Raw genomic sequence first — 13024 nt, 5'->3', positions numbered from 1 at the left:
GTGTTCGTATTACAAGAGATATCGTTACATATTCATTTCAGGGGTGCTCCACCTGGTCAAGACTGAATGGCTTGGGGGGGGGGGTCACTGGCAGCATAGAGCGGGGGGTAGTTGGCCAGTAGACTATCCTGAAAGGTGTTTGTGTGTGTGTGTGGGGGGGGGGGGGTCTAACAGTTGGTCAATAGGAGACCAAGGAGAGTTGTAATATCTCACATTAGTGTAAGTCACTTTGGACAAAAAAAAGGGACTGACACATGCGCTGGTGTTAAGTGTCAAGTGCACAGGTAGGACCAATATATGCTCGGGCTGTTGCTGTGTGAAGATACTTTTTCACACTAGAGGAAGGGCACGCTGCATTGTACATGACAACTCTTGAACTTCATCCAGTCACACACTGGTATCTCACCTGTACTGTATAGTCTATTTCTTCTGTGTGTGTGTGTGTGTGTGTGTGTGTGTGTGTGTGTGTGTGTACGTGTGTTGTTAAGAAGCAGGACAGCCAGGGAAAAACATGATCTACTGATTACACAGGGAAGGTTGTTGGAACATCAGCTGTTCTGTGGGTGTGTTTGACGTGTCACAGACTTGTTTACACCAAGTCTCTTCCCTGGCTGACTGCACCCCAATGACTTTGTTTATCTCGTTTGGATTATCGTCATGGTCTGAAACTGTAAAACTTGAACTGTAGGAACTGCAGGAGCTTTTGGCTGGCTACTCATCAGGAGTAAGACTGGGCTCTCTCATCCAATGTGTATTTGTGTCCATATTTGGTAAGCTGTTGTTCTAATTTAGTTGTGGCAAACCTCACAACGCACACATACACTGCAGGGTAAGTTACAACTTGGCTAGTTTCAACCCCTTGGCATTATACTATGCATGGTAAGTAGGTTAGCTTTGTTTCCCACTTGTTTGTTTGGTAGCATCTTGGCGTTTTGGGCCTGGTAACAGTGTGTGTGTGTGTGTGTGTGTGTGTGTGTGTGTCGCCTGTGGCCTTGATGCCAATCTGTCCAGATGCCCAGATGCCAGTGTTACTCCAGTGTGGAAACAATACCCAGGTGCTGCCCGCTCATCTGCCTGCTGATAATTAGAGAAAGAGACAGAGGGATAGAGAAGGGGAGAGAGAGAGAGAGAGAGAGAGAGAGAGAGAGAGATAGGTAGAGAGAGGGATAGAGAAGGGGGAGAGAGACAGAGAGAGACCGTGACAGCTGTTAGAAGCACCTCCTCACCTTCTCCACTGGGCCATTGATCTACACACACAGTGTTTGTTTATGTGTGTGTGTGTGTGTGTGTGTGTGTGTGTGTGTGTGTGTGTGTGTGTGTGTGTGTGTGTGTGTGTGTGTGTGTGTGTGTGTGTGTGACCCAGTTTTCCACCTTCTGTCACTGTGTGATGGATGGAAATGTGGTGTGAGCTGAGGTGTGTCTCTGACTGACCCTCTGGCTCAAGAGACTCCTTTCTCTCCTCCTTCACTCGTTTGATTGCAGCATGAAAGAAATGCTAAACTGCCAGACATCCCATTGTTCTCTCTGCTCACCATTTTTGTGTGTGTGTGTGTGTGTGTGTGTGTGTGTGTGTGTGTGTGTGTGTGTGTGTGTGTGTGTGTGTGTGTGTGTGTGTGTGTGTGTATGTGTGTTTGATTGTTTGGGCTTGCGTGTCTCAGCTTGCGTACCATGATTGTGTGAGTGGGTGTGTGTGTGTGTGTGTGTGTGTGTGTGTGTGTGCATGTGTGCGTCTGTGTTTGATTGTTTGGGGTTGCGTGTCTCAGCTTGTGTACCATGTACATGTGTGTGTGTGTGTGTGTGTGTGTGTGTGTGTGTGTGTGTGTGTGTGTGTGTGTGTGTGTGTGTGTGTGTGTGAATAAATTGCCGTCCAGGTTTCATCATTTATTGGAGTTTGTTTCTCTTGTTCTTGCCTCAGGGTAAAGTTTGCTCATGGTCCAGTTAGGTAACTGTCTCTGTGAAGTAAGCCGTACACCATAAATATTCAAAAGACATTGCACAACTCGGTGAAACTTGAACCAAATCTTTGTCATGTCTGGCTTCGGCACAGCTGGGCTAACAAGACTTGTTATCCTTCCTTAGACTTCTCAAAATAAAAGTTTATATTGTATAAAATATATATATTTTGAAAGAATTAAAGATATTGCCCCCCCTCCATTGTGTGTTATGAGTGTGAGGATGTTCAAACATCTTTGCAGTAAAAACAAATCATTTTATTTCATGTGAGGTCAGAGAACATATACGCCCCCGGTGGTCAGAGCTGGCACTACATATGATTGTGTGTAAACTAGAGCTTAGATCGGGCCCAAAAAATCAAGCCCGAACCGGCCCGAGCCTGTGCACGTTGTGTCTGAGCCCGGCCCGGCCCGACATATTAACTGTAATTATGAGCCCGAGCCCGATTTAAACCCGACACTTTTTTAAATGCGTGAGCCTTATAACTGACGTTCTCAACTACAATTACGAGTTGTTTGAACTACATAAATCTGAATTAGGCCTATCTTAATGAATAATGAAACAAGGACTAAGCATGTAAACTTCGTTGTTTGTTTATTCTGAAATGGATCACAAAAATGGATCCGAATGAAGAAACGCAAATGTCAAAACGAAACGCCAACGCAAATGTTGTCACTGTCCACGACTTGTTCGAAACTCTTCCATACGTCCGACTTTCCTCCAGACTTGCTCAAAGTTAATTCTCCTGATTTAATTTTCTTCTTTATATCGTCCATCTCCATGTTGCGCTTAAGCTAGGCCACACAATGTTCTACAGCAGAGCAGCAGTGTGATGCGTGCCAGTGGAGGAGACCGTGCGCATGATGTGTTGCATTTTGTAACTTGCAACTTTGTACACATTTTGTTACTTAAGCCTACTTTGCTAAAAAATATATTTAATATTTCGGATAATGGCATAGTCTCCCCACCCAGTTAGGCTAATAAAGAAATTATATATTTAAAAAAAAAACACAAATGCTTGATCAAAGGCCCGACCCGGCCCGGCCCGAGGATAGTGGCGGGAAATATCGGCCCGACCCGGCCCGCGGGTCGGGTCGGGCTCGGGTTGGGCTCGGGCAGAGAATCTAACCTCTAGTGTAAACTGAGTAGGACCCCACTACAGAGGAGGCTGGAGTGGAAAGAGAGGCCAGGGACAGTCCTTTCATGTGGAAATGAAGGCTGTAGCAGGTGTATAGGGGCCGTAGGATGGGCCTGAGAGGTTGTTGAGAGAGTTGATATCTTTCACCTTTATAAGTGTCGGCATTGTTGCTTCGTTGGATGCTGGAGCAGAGGTCAGAGGTCAGCCAGTCCATTTCAGAGCATTCTAGTCTTTTCGAGAGGCTATGTATCTGGGAGACAAGGTTAGAAAAGACAAGGATACTGTAGAACCTTTTTTTCAATATGTTATCTTTCTCTCTCCTATCTCCCTCTCTCCCTCTCACTGTCTCTCTCTGTCTCTCTATCTGTCACTTACCGAATCGATTAGCTTCTAAGTAAGTAAGTAAGTAAGCACATTTTATTTATATAGCACATTTAAAGCCAAAGCGCTCAACGATAAAAGAGAAAGAGAAGCCACACTGACAAACACACACACACACACACACACACATACATAAATGTTCAGTATTGGCATACAATGACTCAACAATGTCTGATTGTGGCCGGTGTTGAGCTGTCAGTTTCAGATGTATTTGTAAACCTTTGTGAGACCATTAACTTCATACTCTAAGCAGAGGATATGCAGAGCTGCAGAAAAAAATGCACTCACTTACCCAAAGACAAGAAAGAAACTCTCTCTTTATCTCTCTACACACACACACACACACACGCACACACACACACACACACACACACACATACACACACACACACACACAAACACACACACACAGAATGAGAGATAGATAGACAGACGCACGCACTTATCCAAAGGAGACAGAAGGAGAAAGAAACACTTAATCAAAGTGGAAAGAAGAGTCATCTCTGGACACTTACCCAAAGAGGAAAAGTAGAATAATCTGCCCACACTCAGGAGAATCGTCCACCCACCGGAGAGAATCTGTATGATAATCCCTGGAGAAGACAAAACCACAGACCAGTTCTCTCTCTCTCTCTTTCTCTCTCTCTCTCTCTCTCTCTCTCTCTCTCTCTCTCTCTCTCTCTCTCTCTCTCTCTCTTTGAGATTGCGGGAGCATGTAGAGAAATGTGAGATTATTCTCATTTATTTATGCATTCACTTGACATTCATATCCAGTGAGACTTATAGAGACAAATAACGGGGACAGCCCCCCTGCAGCAACTCAGCGTTAAGTCGTTGCATTCTTTGCAAGTTGTTCACCTCAAAGGAGAACTCCAGCTGTTTTCAGCATAGGTCCCTGTTGTTCGTGGTGCAAGTATTTTTCACCTAAATATAACAGCTTTGATGTAATTTTGATGATAAGCTAAGTTGTGATCGGTAGAATGGCGCACGTTCAATTCCGTACCCTTCCCGTCTACAAAGAACCAGTCTTGCAGTCTTGCAAAGGCAAGGCGCCCAGCAGCACACAAAAGGCTCAGTGCGGATTTAAAACAGCTGAAAAAAGCGGCCTCTCGCTGCATCAACAGCATGCTGCCTGCCCTCCCTCCTCCTCACTGTCAGGCTCCTCGTGTGATATCCTACATCATATGTGCTCACATCTGCCTGTGCCGCATCACAGGTGTGTTTTTCACTGCCAAGCTGTTCTGCCCCATTGCCCTGCATTGCCCCACATTAGCCTGACATGATGCCCTGAATGTGCCAAGCTGCCCATCCCCTGTGCCCCTGGGGGGCTGGCATCTGTGCTAGGGTGATCCGTGGTGCTGCCCTCTGACAGATGAAACGCTCTCCTGCAGACATCTGTGCTCTGGGCTCACCTGGGTCCAGCTTTGGTGCCGCCATCACCGTCCGTGACCCAGAAAAGCCAACTGGGCCGAACCACTGCAGTAACGCTTCACTTTTCTCTGGTTCTGTCATCACCATGACCCAGTAAAACCACTGGGGCCTAACTTTGTTGATATATTCTGACATGGTTAGGCCCCTCGTATGAACCAGGTTGAACCAGAGTTCCTCCACTGTTGATATTTAAGCAATAAGCCCAGAGAGGCCGTGGGTTATACTGTATAATCGAACAGCTAAGGGGCGTTGTTAACGCATTGTTTAGAAACGACGCGAAGTGGAGTTTTAAAACAGTTACTACGTCGATCTAGCAAGAAACAAAGGCACAGCAACGACAATGTAACGATGTATTCATATATAATCTTTCTTCCGCCAATAAATATATTCCCTCCATATGAATGGTTGCCATGCAACAACAAGACGCAGCTACTCTAACGTTTGTGCTGGTTTTGTGGTAGCGCATTACTATAGAACGAAATGCGGTCAAGGTGTGAGTTTATTGTGATATTTACAACGGCATCGAACGCGATTCAGCCAATCACAATCAAGGACCGGAACTATTCGTTTTAGAATACTGCTTCTTTCACACAGAAACCAGATTGTCAGGTGCTTCAGGTAGTAAGGGTGCAGGTAACACAGTCAGGTGGCAGATTGCTCTTTGACTCGGTAGCCATCTTGGCAACACCTCCAGGCAGCTATTCCGAACTAACAAGATCAGGCTTCTATCAAAATAAATAAGTAGAAAATCGTCACACCATATGGGAAGGTCACACAGAGGCCATAAAAGTACAACCTCGTGAACACTCATCTGAATATGACTCGAATAATGAAAATATCTTTTGAAGTCAATAAACGTTTGCAGTATGACTTTTGTACAGTGGCCAGGAAGTGCAAAACAAATTCACATCCACCATGTCTGGTGTTTCCCCCACTATGCCTCATTCGTTGTCTCTTAAGTGATTTGGCTCCTGTCTCATGAAGTCTCTGTGATTTTGACTCCGTCCCCATCTTTGTTTTCTTCCTGCTACAAAGAGTTCAGCAGCTGCAGGCTTTGACTTTGTGCCCTCCACAAAGGGAAGTGTGATTCTTTATTAAACATGAGTTTTGTTCTTCTGGCACGTAAGGTGCAGGCTAACAGATGTAAGACCTCATTATATTTCTTCTCACCATATGGCTGCACACACTCTTCTCCACCCCTCAGGGACCCCCTGAACCCTCACACACACACACACACACACACACACGGACACGGACACGGACACGGACACTCCTCCTCCACAGGTGGTGTGTGCTGTTGTGGACAGTCACTCATTCTTGAGTGGGGACTTACTGTGTTGGTGATGAAGAGTGTTTTCTTTTTCTTTTTGTTTCGCCTCTGGAGAAAAATCACCACCCTCCCGACACCAGCAGGTGGAAAATTAATCACGTCAATGTCAATATGGCAATCAAATCAAAGTCCATTCACGCCACCCCCTCCACGTCCAGACCGGCTTGTGCACAGTCCCTGCTGCCAAGCAACACATTGGTAATTACACTTTAGCGAAGGCTACCCTCCCTCGTCCACGCCTCATGTGTCATCTCACTGTAATCACTGGAATTCACATGGTGAAAAATGCTTTGCCATTTGTGTGCAGTCTGACGGTTAAATGATGAGAACTCGAGAAAAGTGTACAGGTTTAATATCGGATAGTACACGGTATCAACGTTAAAATGAGGACTGGAAAAATGTCAAAGCATCTCGTGAAAGTATTGAATTAGTGGAGTGTATGCAGGAATACAAACACACACATGCACACACAAAACCCATCCAAAATAAGACATGTAAAATCAAAGCAAAATGCAGATGTAATCTAGCCTGGGTTTTCCCATACTGCCTTGCGCGGTGATTTCAATCCCGCTGCTAAGCAAGTCTGGAAACTAACGCCCAAATGTTCGCCTGATGTTGGCGAACCAATCACAGAACATCCGAGAAGTTTCCGTTGCCTTCTTGCGTCTACATTCGACGCCAAAGGATTTACGGCAGCCCTTAGCGTTGCATATGAACGAGTTGGGTGAGCTATGCGTATTTGATAGACATCCGTGGCGCCCAATGAACGGATCTGGGCATTTTTTCAAATACGAGAAAATGAACGTCTGGTTGCCAGACCACGTCTCATTTGAGAAGTGGTAGGCGTTAGCCAGGCTAGATGTAATCAGTATCATCGTTAAGCTTGAATTTCCCCTTGGGGATCAATAAAGTATCTATCTATCTACCTATGTATCTATCTATGTATCTATCTATCTATCTACAGTATCTATCTATCTATCTATTTATCTATCTATTCACACCTTGGGCTATTCATACTAGACCTACTGTGTCATACATGGGTGCTAAGCACATTGCTCTCCCAGCTCAGGCTCAATCTGTCCATCTAATTGTGCATACTTTGATTAAAGAAAGTGGTCGGGTCTACTGTTGGCTTTGAGTTTATCTCTGGATCTGTTTGGCTCCACTCCCAGCTCTGTGTCTGTTCTGGTGGGTTCTGCACTGAGCTTTGTCTCTATTTGTGTGCTGTGTTGTAATTGGGTCCACTGTCCTCTGAGCCGTGTCTATCCCTGGTTTTGGTTCTATTTGGATGAGCTGCGGCCATTGGTTCTGTTTGGGTCCACTCCGAGCTGTGTCTCATTGTGGTAGCAGGCTCAGCTAAATAATCATCCAATCAGTTCCATCACAGCGACATGGAAGCACAAATCAACCAATCAGCTCCTTCAAAGTGACCGTGAAGCACAAATCAACCAATCAGCTCCCTCAGAGTGACCAGGAAGCACAAATCAACCAATCAGCTCCTTCAGGTCCATCACCTTCAACCACCCACCTGCCCTGCTCCCCCTGATGGAGCTATACGGTATTTATGACCACATTTCGTCCCGAGGGCTAGAAAGCAGCAGTAAAAAAAAAACTCTAAATGATATCCTTTCATCTTGGGGTAATGTTATCTCCCCCTCTCTGAGAAACGCACAGTCATGGCAGTATTTGAGCAGCATTATTGAAGTCGATTATTGCGGTCTTTTAGTGTGACACACAGGGCTCGTTGGGAAAATACTGCTTTCGTAATGCATTGCTGGCTACCGAGGAGTTACTGGTGTGGATATCCTCATATCTGTAGTTCGTAAAGCTCACTTTACAGTCTAACCTTTCATCAGGCTCAGTAAATAGCTTTAATATAAACTCAACTGCTTGTGCTATAATATGTTCCTTTTATGCTGGACCAACACAAAAAACAGCCTATTATATAGAACAGCCACTGAGTTATAATGGCATGCTGGCTTTTCCTACGCGTTCCACCTTCAAGACATCACAGGCCGCCGATATTTCAGCCGTTTCATTTCTCATTTCTTACAGGCATCAGTTCTTTAAATAGCCTGGCTATAATCTCCATTAAGGAGCAGAGACACAGACTCTGTGTGTGTGTGTGTGTGTGTGTGTGTGTCTGCGTGGCTTCCTCTGAAGCAGCAGGCTCATTACAGATCTCTGAACTTCATTACTCGTGGAGAAACATAGAACCCGGAACCTTCTTCAGATGTTCCCTCTACCCGCCTAATTGGTTCAAGGCATCACTTTAAAGCTCCTCTGATCTCGGAGTCAGGCAGTTATAATATGTGGTCTTGCTAAATTCGCCATAAACTGCCTCTTTCCCTATTAAGCCACTGAACTCGGGTGAACTCAGACTGATGCTGTTGGTGTCACACGCAAAGGACAACTCAAAGGCAGAGCATATATGCATGAGAGCCTGTAAGTCAATTTAAGAGACTCACAACACACCCACACACACATACACGCACGCACGCACGCACACACACACACAGACACACACGCACGCCCAAAAACAAATCACATTAAGATTAATGGGCTGAAACTATGTGAGATCAAGGACACACACGAGTGTTGCCTGGCTAAAAGGAAGAAAAGGAAGCATTTTGCTCACAGAGAATAATGAACAACACACATACAGAACATGCTGTACCTGAGACTGCTGCCCAGCCCAGCTTAAAGACAGAGAAGAGGCAATGGAGGAAAAGGATGATCATCACCCATCCTGATAGCCATGATAGCCATGACGACAACGCTAACAATAGGATGGACTACTCAAGTAAAGTGTTTCCTGTGTCTCTGCCCTCGTTCGTGAATGTGATATCTGCCATTTGACAGATTCTAATTACTGTAGCTGTCAGCTAATATACTCAAAACTTCTCTGAAAGTGATTCCTCAACGATATCACTCTTCGTGTCATTGTCATTATAGTATGCAGTCTGGGTGTTGCCCTATTTTGAGTGATCTTTAGAAAAGGTTCAATGTGTCATTAGTGTTATAGTTTTCGTTATCAGTGTGGACAAGCTTTTTAGGAGAGCCAGGATCTAAAAGTAAAGGTGATGGTCTGCACACTGTAATGGCTCCAAAATAATTCTTTATTTGTTAAAAGGCCTTTTAAGAGATAAAGAATTATTTTGGAGCCATTACAGTGTGCAGACCATCACCTTTACTTCTTGACAAGTTTTTTTTTCTGGCAACTGTCAAAATATTTTTTGGGATGTGCGCACCTGTCTCTCCAAAAAGAGAGCCAGGATCTGGCACTAATTTGGTCCTGATCTGGCTTGACCTGATCTGGCTTGAATGCGGTCCTGATCTGGCCCTGAATCGGCACAGATCTGGGTACTCACGGCCCACACCTGGCCTGTATCCATCCCACTGTTGGCTACTGTGTGAGAGAGACTGAGGATTGGGCTGAGCGTCTGGAGGGCCCAGGTGTGTGTGCCCGGCACTGAATGGACATTAACTGCTTTTCAGGGATCCTCCGGCAATGACACAACCTTCACCCTTCTCTCTTGCTCTATTTCTCTCTCTCTCTCTCTCTCTCTCTCTCTCTCTCTCTCTCTTGCTTACACACACATACACACACACACACACACACACACACACACACACACACACACACACACACACACACACACACACACACACACACACACAGACACAGAGCTCCTGGGGACTCCATTAGGGCCTGATGGAAAGCGATGGCAAACGGATTGGGGATACAGGGGCGTCCAAGTGCGATGCATGGTCACCCGGCGCGTCTCCGACAGGCAATCTGCTGTGATGAAGAGGCCCCTTCTCTCCTGGCCAACAGCCTCCTTACCCTTCGTCCCCTTCAAGCCCCACTGAGCTGTACCGTGCCCACACACACACACACACACCGGCACACACACTTTTGCATCAAACAAATATGCAGGGGATAGCTGAGAGCATCCTCAGGTGTAAAGTGGCATCAGCATAACAGCAAAGGTCACCTGAAACGCTGTGCTGCCCAGAAGCAATGGGGACCCTTGACCGCCACTAGACAAGCTGATGCATTAGACACACACACACACACACACACACACACACACAGGCTGACACATCAGCAGGCTGTGAGTGTCCAGAGAGCCCTGTCGCCACTCGGTCACACCATCTCGCCGTCACGGGGGCGATGAGAGGCAAGATTGGGCTGGGAATTGAGGCTGGCGAGAAATCACACACACACACACACACACACACACACACACACACACACTGGGAATTGAGGCTGGGGAGAAATGGCTTTCCTGTCCGTCGGCCTGCACGGCCGTCTGTGAATGTCACTCCGCTCCAAGAGGCTCCGAGGGGACCCTTAAATGGGCGCGACATGGACGAACGAGAGGACACGACCGCCACAGCGCCGCGCAGTGCCGTCCCTCGCCGCGCTCATTTTCACATCCGTCATACGAGGAGCCGTGCGGTGAGACGGTGGCAGTGAAATATTGCTCGCCCGCCGAGACAATTAATTGAATTCATTTGAAAACGCGTCTTGGGTCTGTTAAGCAGTGCAGGTGTGCAAAGTACAGTGTCCACGAAAAGTGAACACCCGTGTTCAACACATCAAGGACAAGCCCATCGTGGAGATGCAATGGCAGGATTTAGCCTGTACGGTAACACATATGGAGTATGAACACAGTGATTAGAACATTTGCAATCTGAGGTGTTGCGAAATCAGGGATTTTTCCCATCGACTGTGAAAAACAGTGAAACTATAGAACGTTTGCAAAGAATTCTAGAAGGATCCAGGAAAAGAATTCACTCCTCAACAGGTCCTCAAGATTCTCTCCCATATGAAGAGCCCCAACACTGTCGTGAGGCAGCTAGAAGCTGATTGAACTCATACATCTCAGTTCATTAAGTCATGGACTTGTGATTACCCTGCTATTGCTGAACCTTAGCTGCCGAGCTCATTCTTATTGCCCATTCCTCTCAGCTACTGTAGCCATTAGCTGAATGTATAGTTTTGGCGATCGCACCAAGTGTATAGGATATATCCAGGATTAGACAGATACAAAGCAGGCGACCATCTTTCTCTATGTCCCCTGTTAAATTAGATTATTTTAATTGCTTCTTGTAATGTACACTATATGTAACAGTGGAATGTTGACCGACGGTCTGAAATGAGTAATGAAAGAAAAAAGCCTCGCCAGTGGAGATGATCTCTTGCGCGAGCAGCATTTTAGATGGAGCCCATAGATCTCGGTGGTTATTGCCTCTTAAGTGTTTTGTTTATGCGGTGCTTGTGATTCATTCTGTATGCTTTGCTGCTGCTGTGAGTTCCATCTTCCGAAAATGTATGTATTTTTTTAATGAATTCTTTAGCATTATCAGCGTCGAGACGTCTGTATAATCTGCTGCACCACAGCTTTATTGGTAATGTAAAAGACTTCTGAGAGCATCCAAAGTAATTCACAGTCACCCTTATTAGGTTCTGAAATAGAATAAGCTAAAACTCCATCTAATTATCCATATGAAAATGAAGCCATTATTTTCAGGTTTCGCATAATGATCTCTGTGTTTTTATATATCATAAAAAAACACAGAGATCATTATGCGACGGTGTGTGTGTGTGTGTGTGTGTGTGTATTCCTCTTATGAAGAACAAATAAACCAGCAATGCTTCAGAACTCTGCCTGCTCACTTTAACTGCCTAACTTAGAGATAAACTGCAGAGGAACTATTACCAATTAGCACCCGTAATACAATTACAGTCCAAGAAATGTGTGAAACGTGGCTGACATTTCAGCTAAGCAACCAATAAAATGAAATATGACGTGAAGTGTGAATGTTGAAGACGTTATTGTGAGAAGAGTTATTGTGTATACATCCCACCTTTTGGCAGGTGCAGGACAAATGAAACTTGATTCAGTCAAATAAATGTAATGTCAAATGCCTGAAGAAGACCCAGCAGGGTTGAAACGTTGCCTACTGTATCTTTACAATGTTTACTGAAAATGTAAAAAAGAATCATTGGATTAGCGTTGCAGACTGACCACTGAAGACCTCAACACAACGCTAGGTTAAATGTGTGAGAGAAGGCCGAGGCGTGACGCTCTGCTGTGTTTGTCCCCGTGCAGGTGCCGTACGTGAAGGTGGCCCCCGAGGACATCCTGAAGGTGCAGTTCCCGCGCTTCACCACGCTGGACCTGCGGCCCACCAACACGGACGTCAGCCTGGCCGTCGCCGGGATCCTCACCTTCTTCAACAGCACCACCGCCTGCCTCATCTGCGCACAGGCCGACTGTGAGTGATACCGCCTCGCACACACACACACAGGCACGCACGCACGCACACACACACACACACACACACACACACACGCACGCACGCACGCACACGCATACGCACACACATGCATGCACACACCGACAAACACATACAGTACATATGCATGCATGCCCGCACACACTTGCACAAACACACACACAGACAAGCACACTCTACCTCTCTCTCATACTCTTCTCTCTATCTCTTTCTATCTCTCTTCAACAGCATGTGTAACCCTGAGCATTGCAGCCTTACACACACACCCTCTCCTCTCTCTTTCTCTCTCCCTATCTGTCTCTCTTTAACAGTATGTACAAAGTCGCCTGTGAGCGTTGCACTATCTACTGTATCTATCTTTTCTATCTAGCTATATCTATGGGCTTTTATGAATGTCAAACTCACACTGTATTCAGCGTTTCAGATTACAACATTACACGATTAAAGATGTTTATTTATTTATTTACTTGTTGGCCTGGAAA

The 13024-nt window shown here is 45.7% G+C and overlaps 1 protein-coding gene across 1 annotated transcript in view; it reads left to right on the top strand.

Moving 5' to 3' along the window:
- Positions 1-13024, top strand: part of grik4 (glutamate receptor, ionotropic, kainate 4) — a 150038-nt gene that overhangs the window by 42314 nt on the left and 94700 nt on the right. Inside the window, 1 exon segment of the mRNA XM_062520910.1 lies at positions 12356-12525. Coding sequence (XP_062376894.1) covers positions 12356-12525 — 170 coding nt within the window.

This window comes from Sardina pilchardus, chromosome 19 (assembly GCF_963854185.1).
Source record: "Sardina pilchardus chromosome 19, fSarPil1.1, whole genome shotgun sequence".
In the NCBI taxonomy this organism is placed as follows: Eukaryota; Metazoa; Chordata; class Actinopteri; order Clupeiformes; family Clupeidae; genus Sardina; species Sardina pilchardus.
This window is presented reverse-complemented; position numbering and strand designations above follow the sequence as displayed.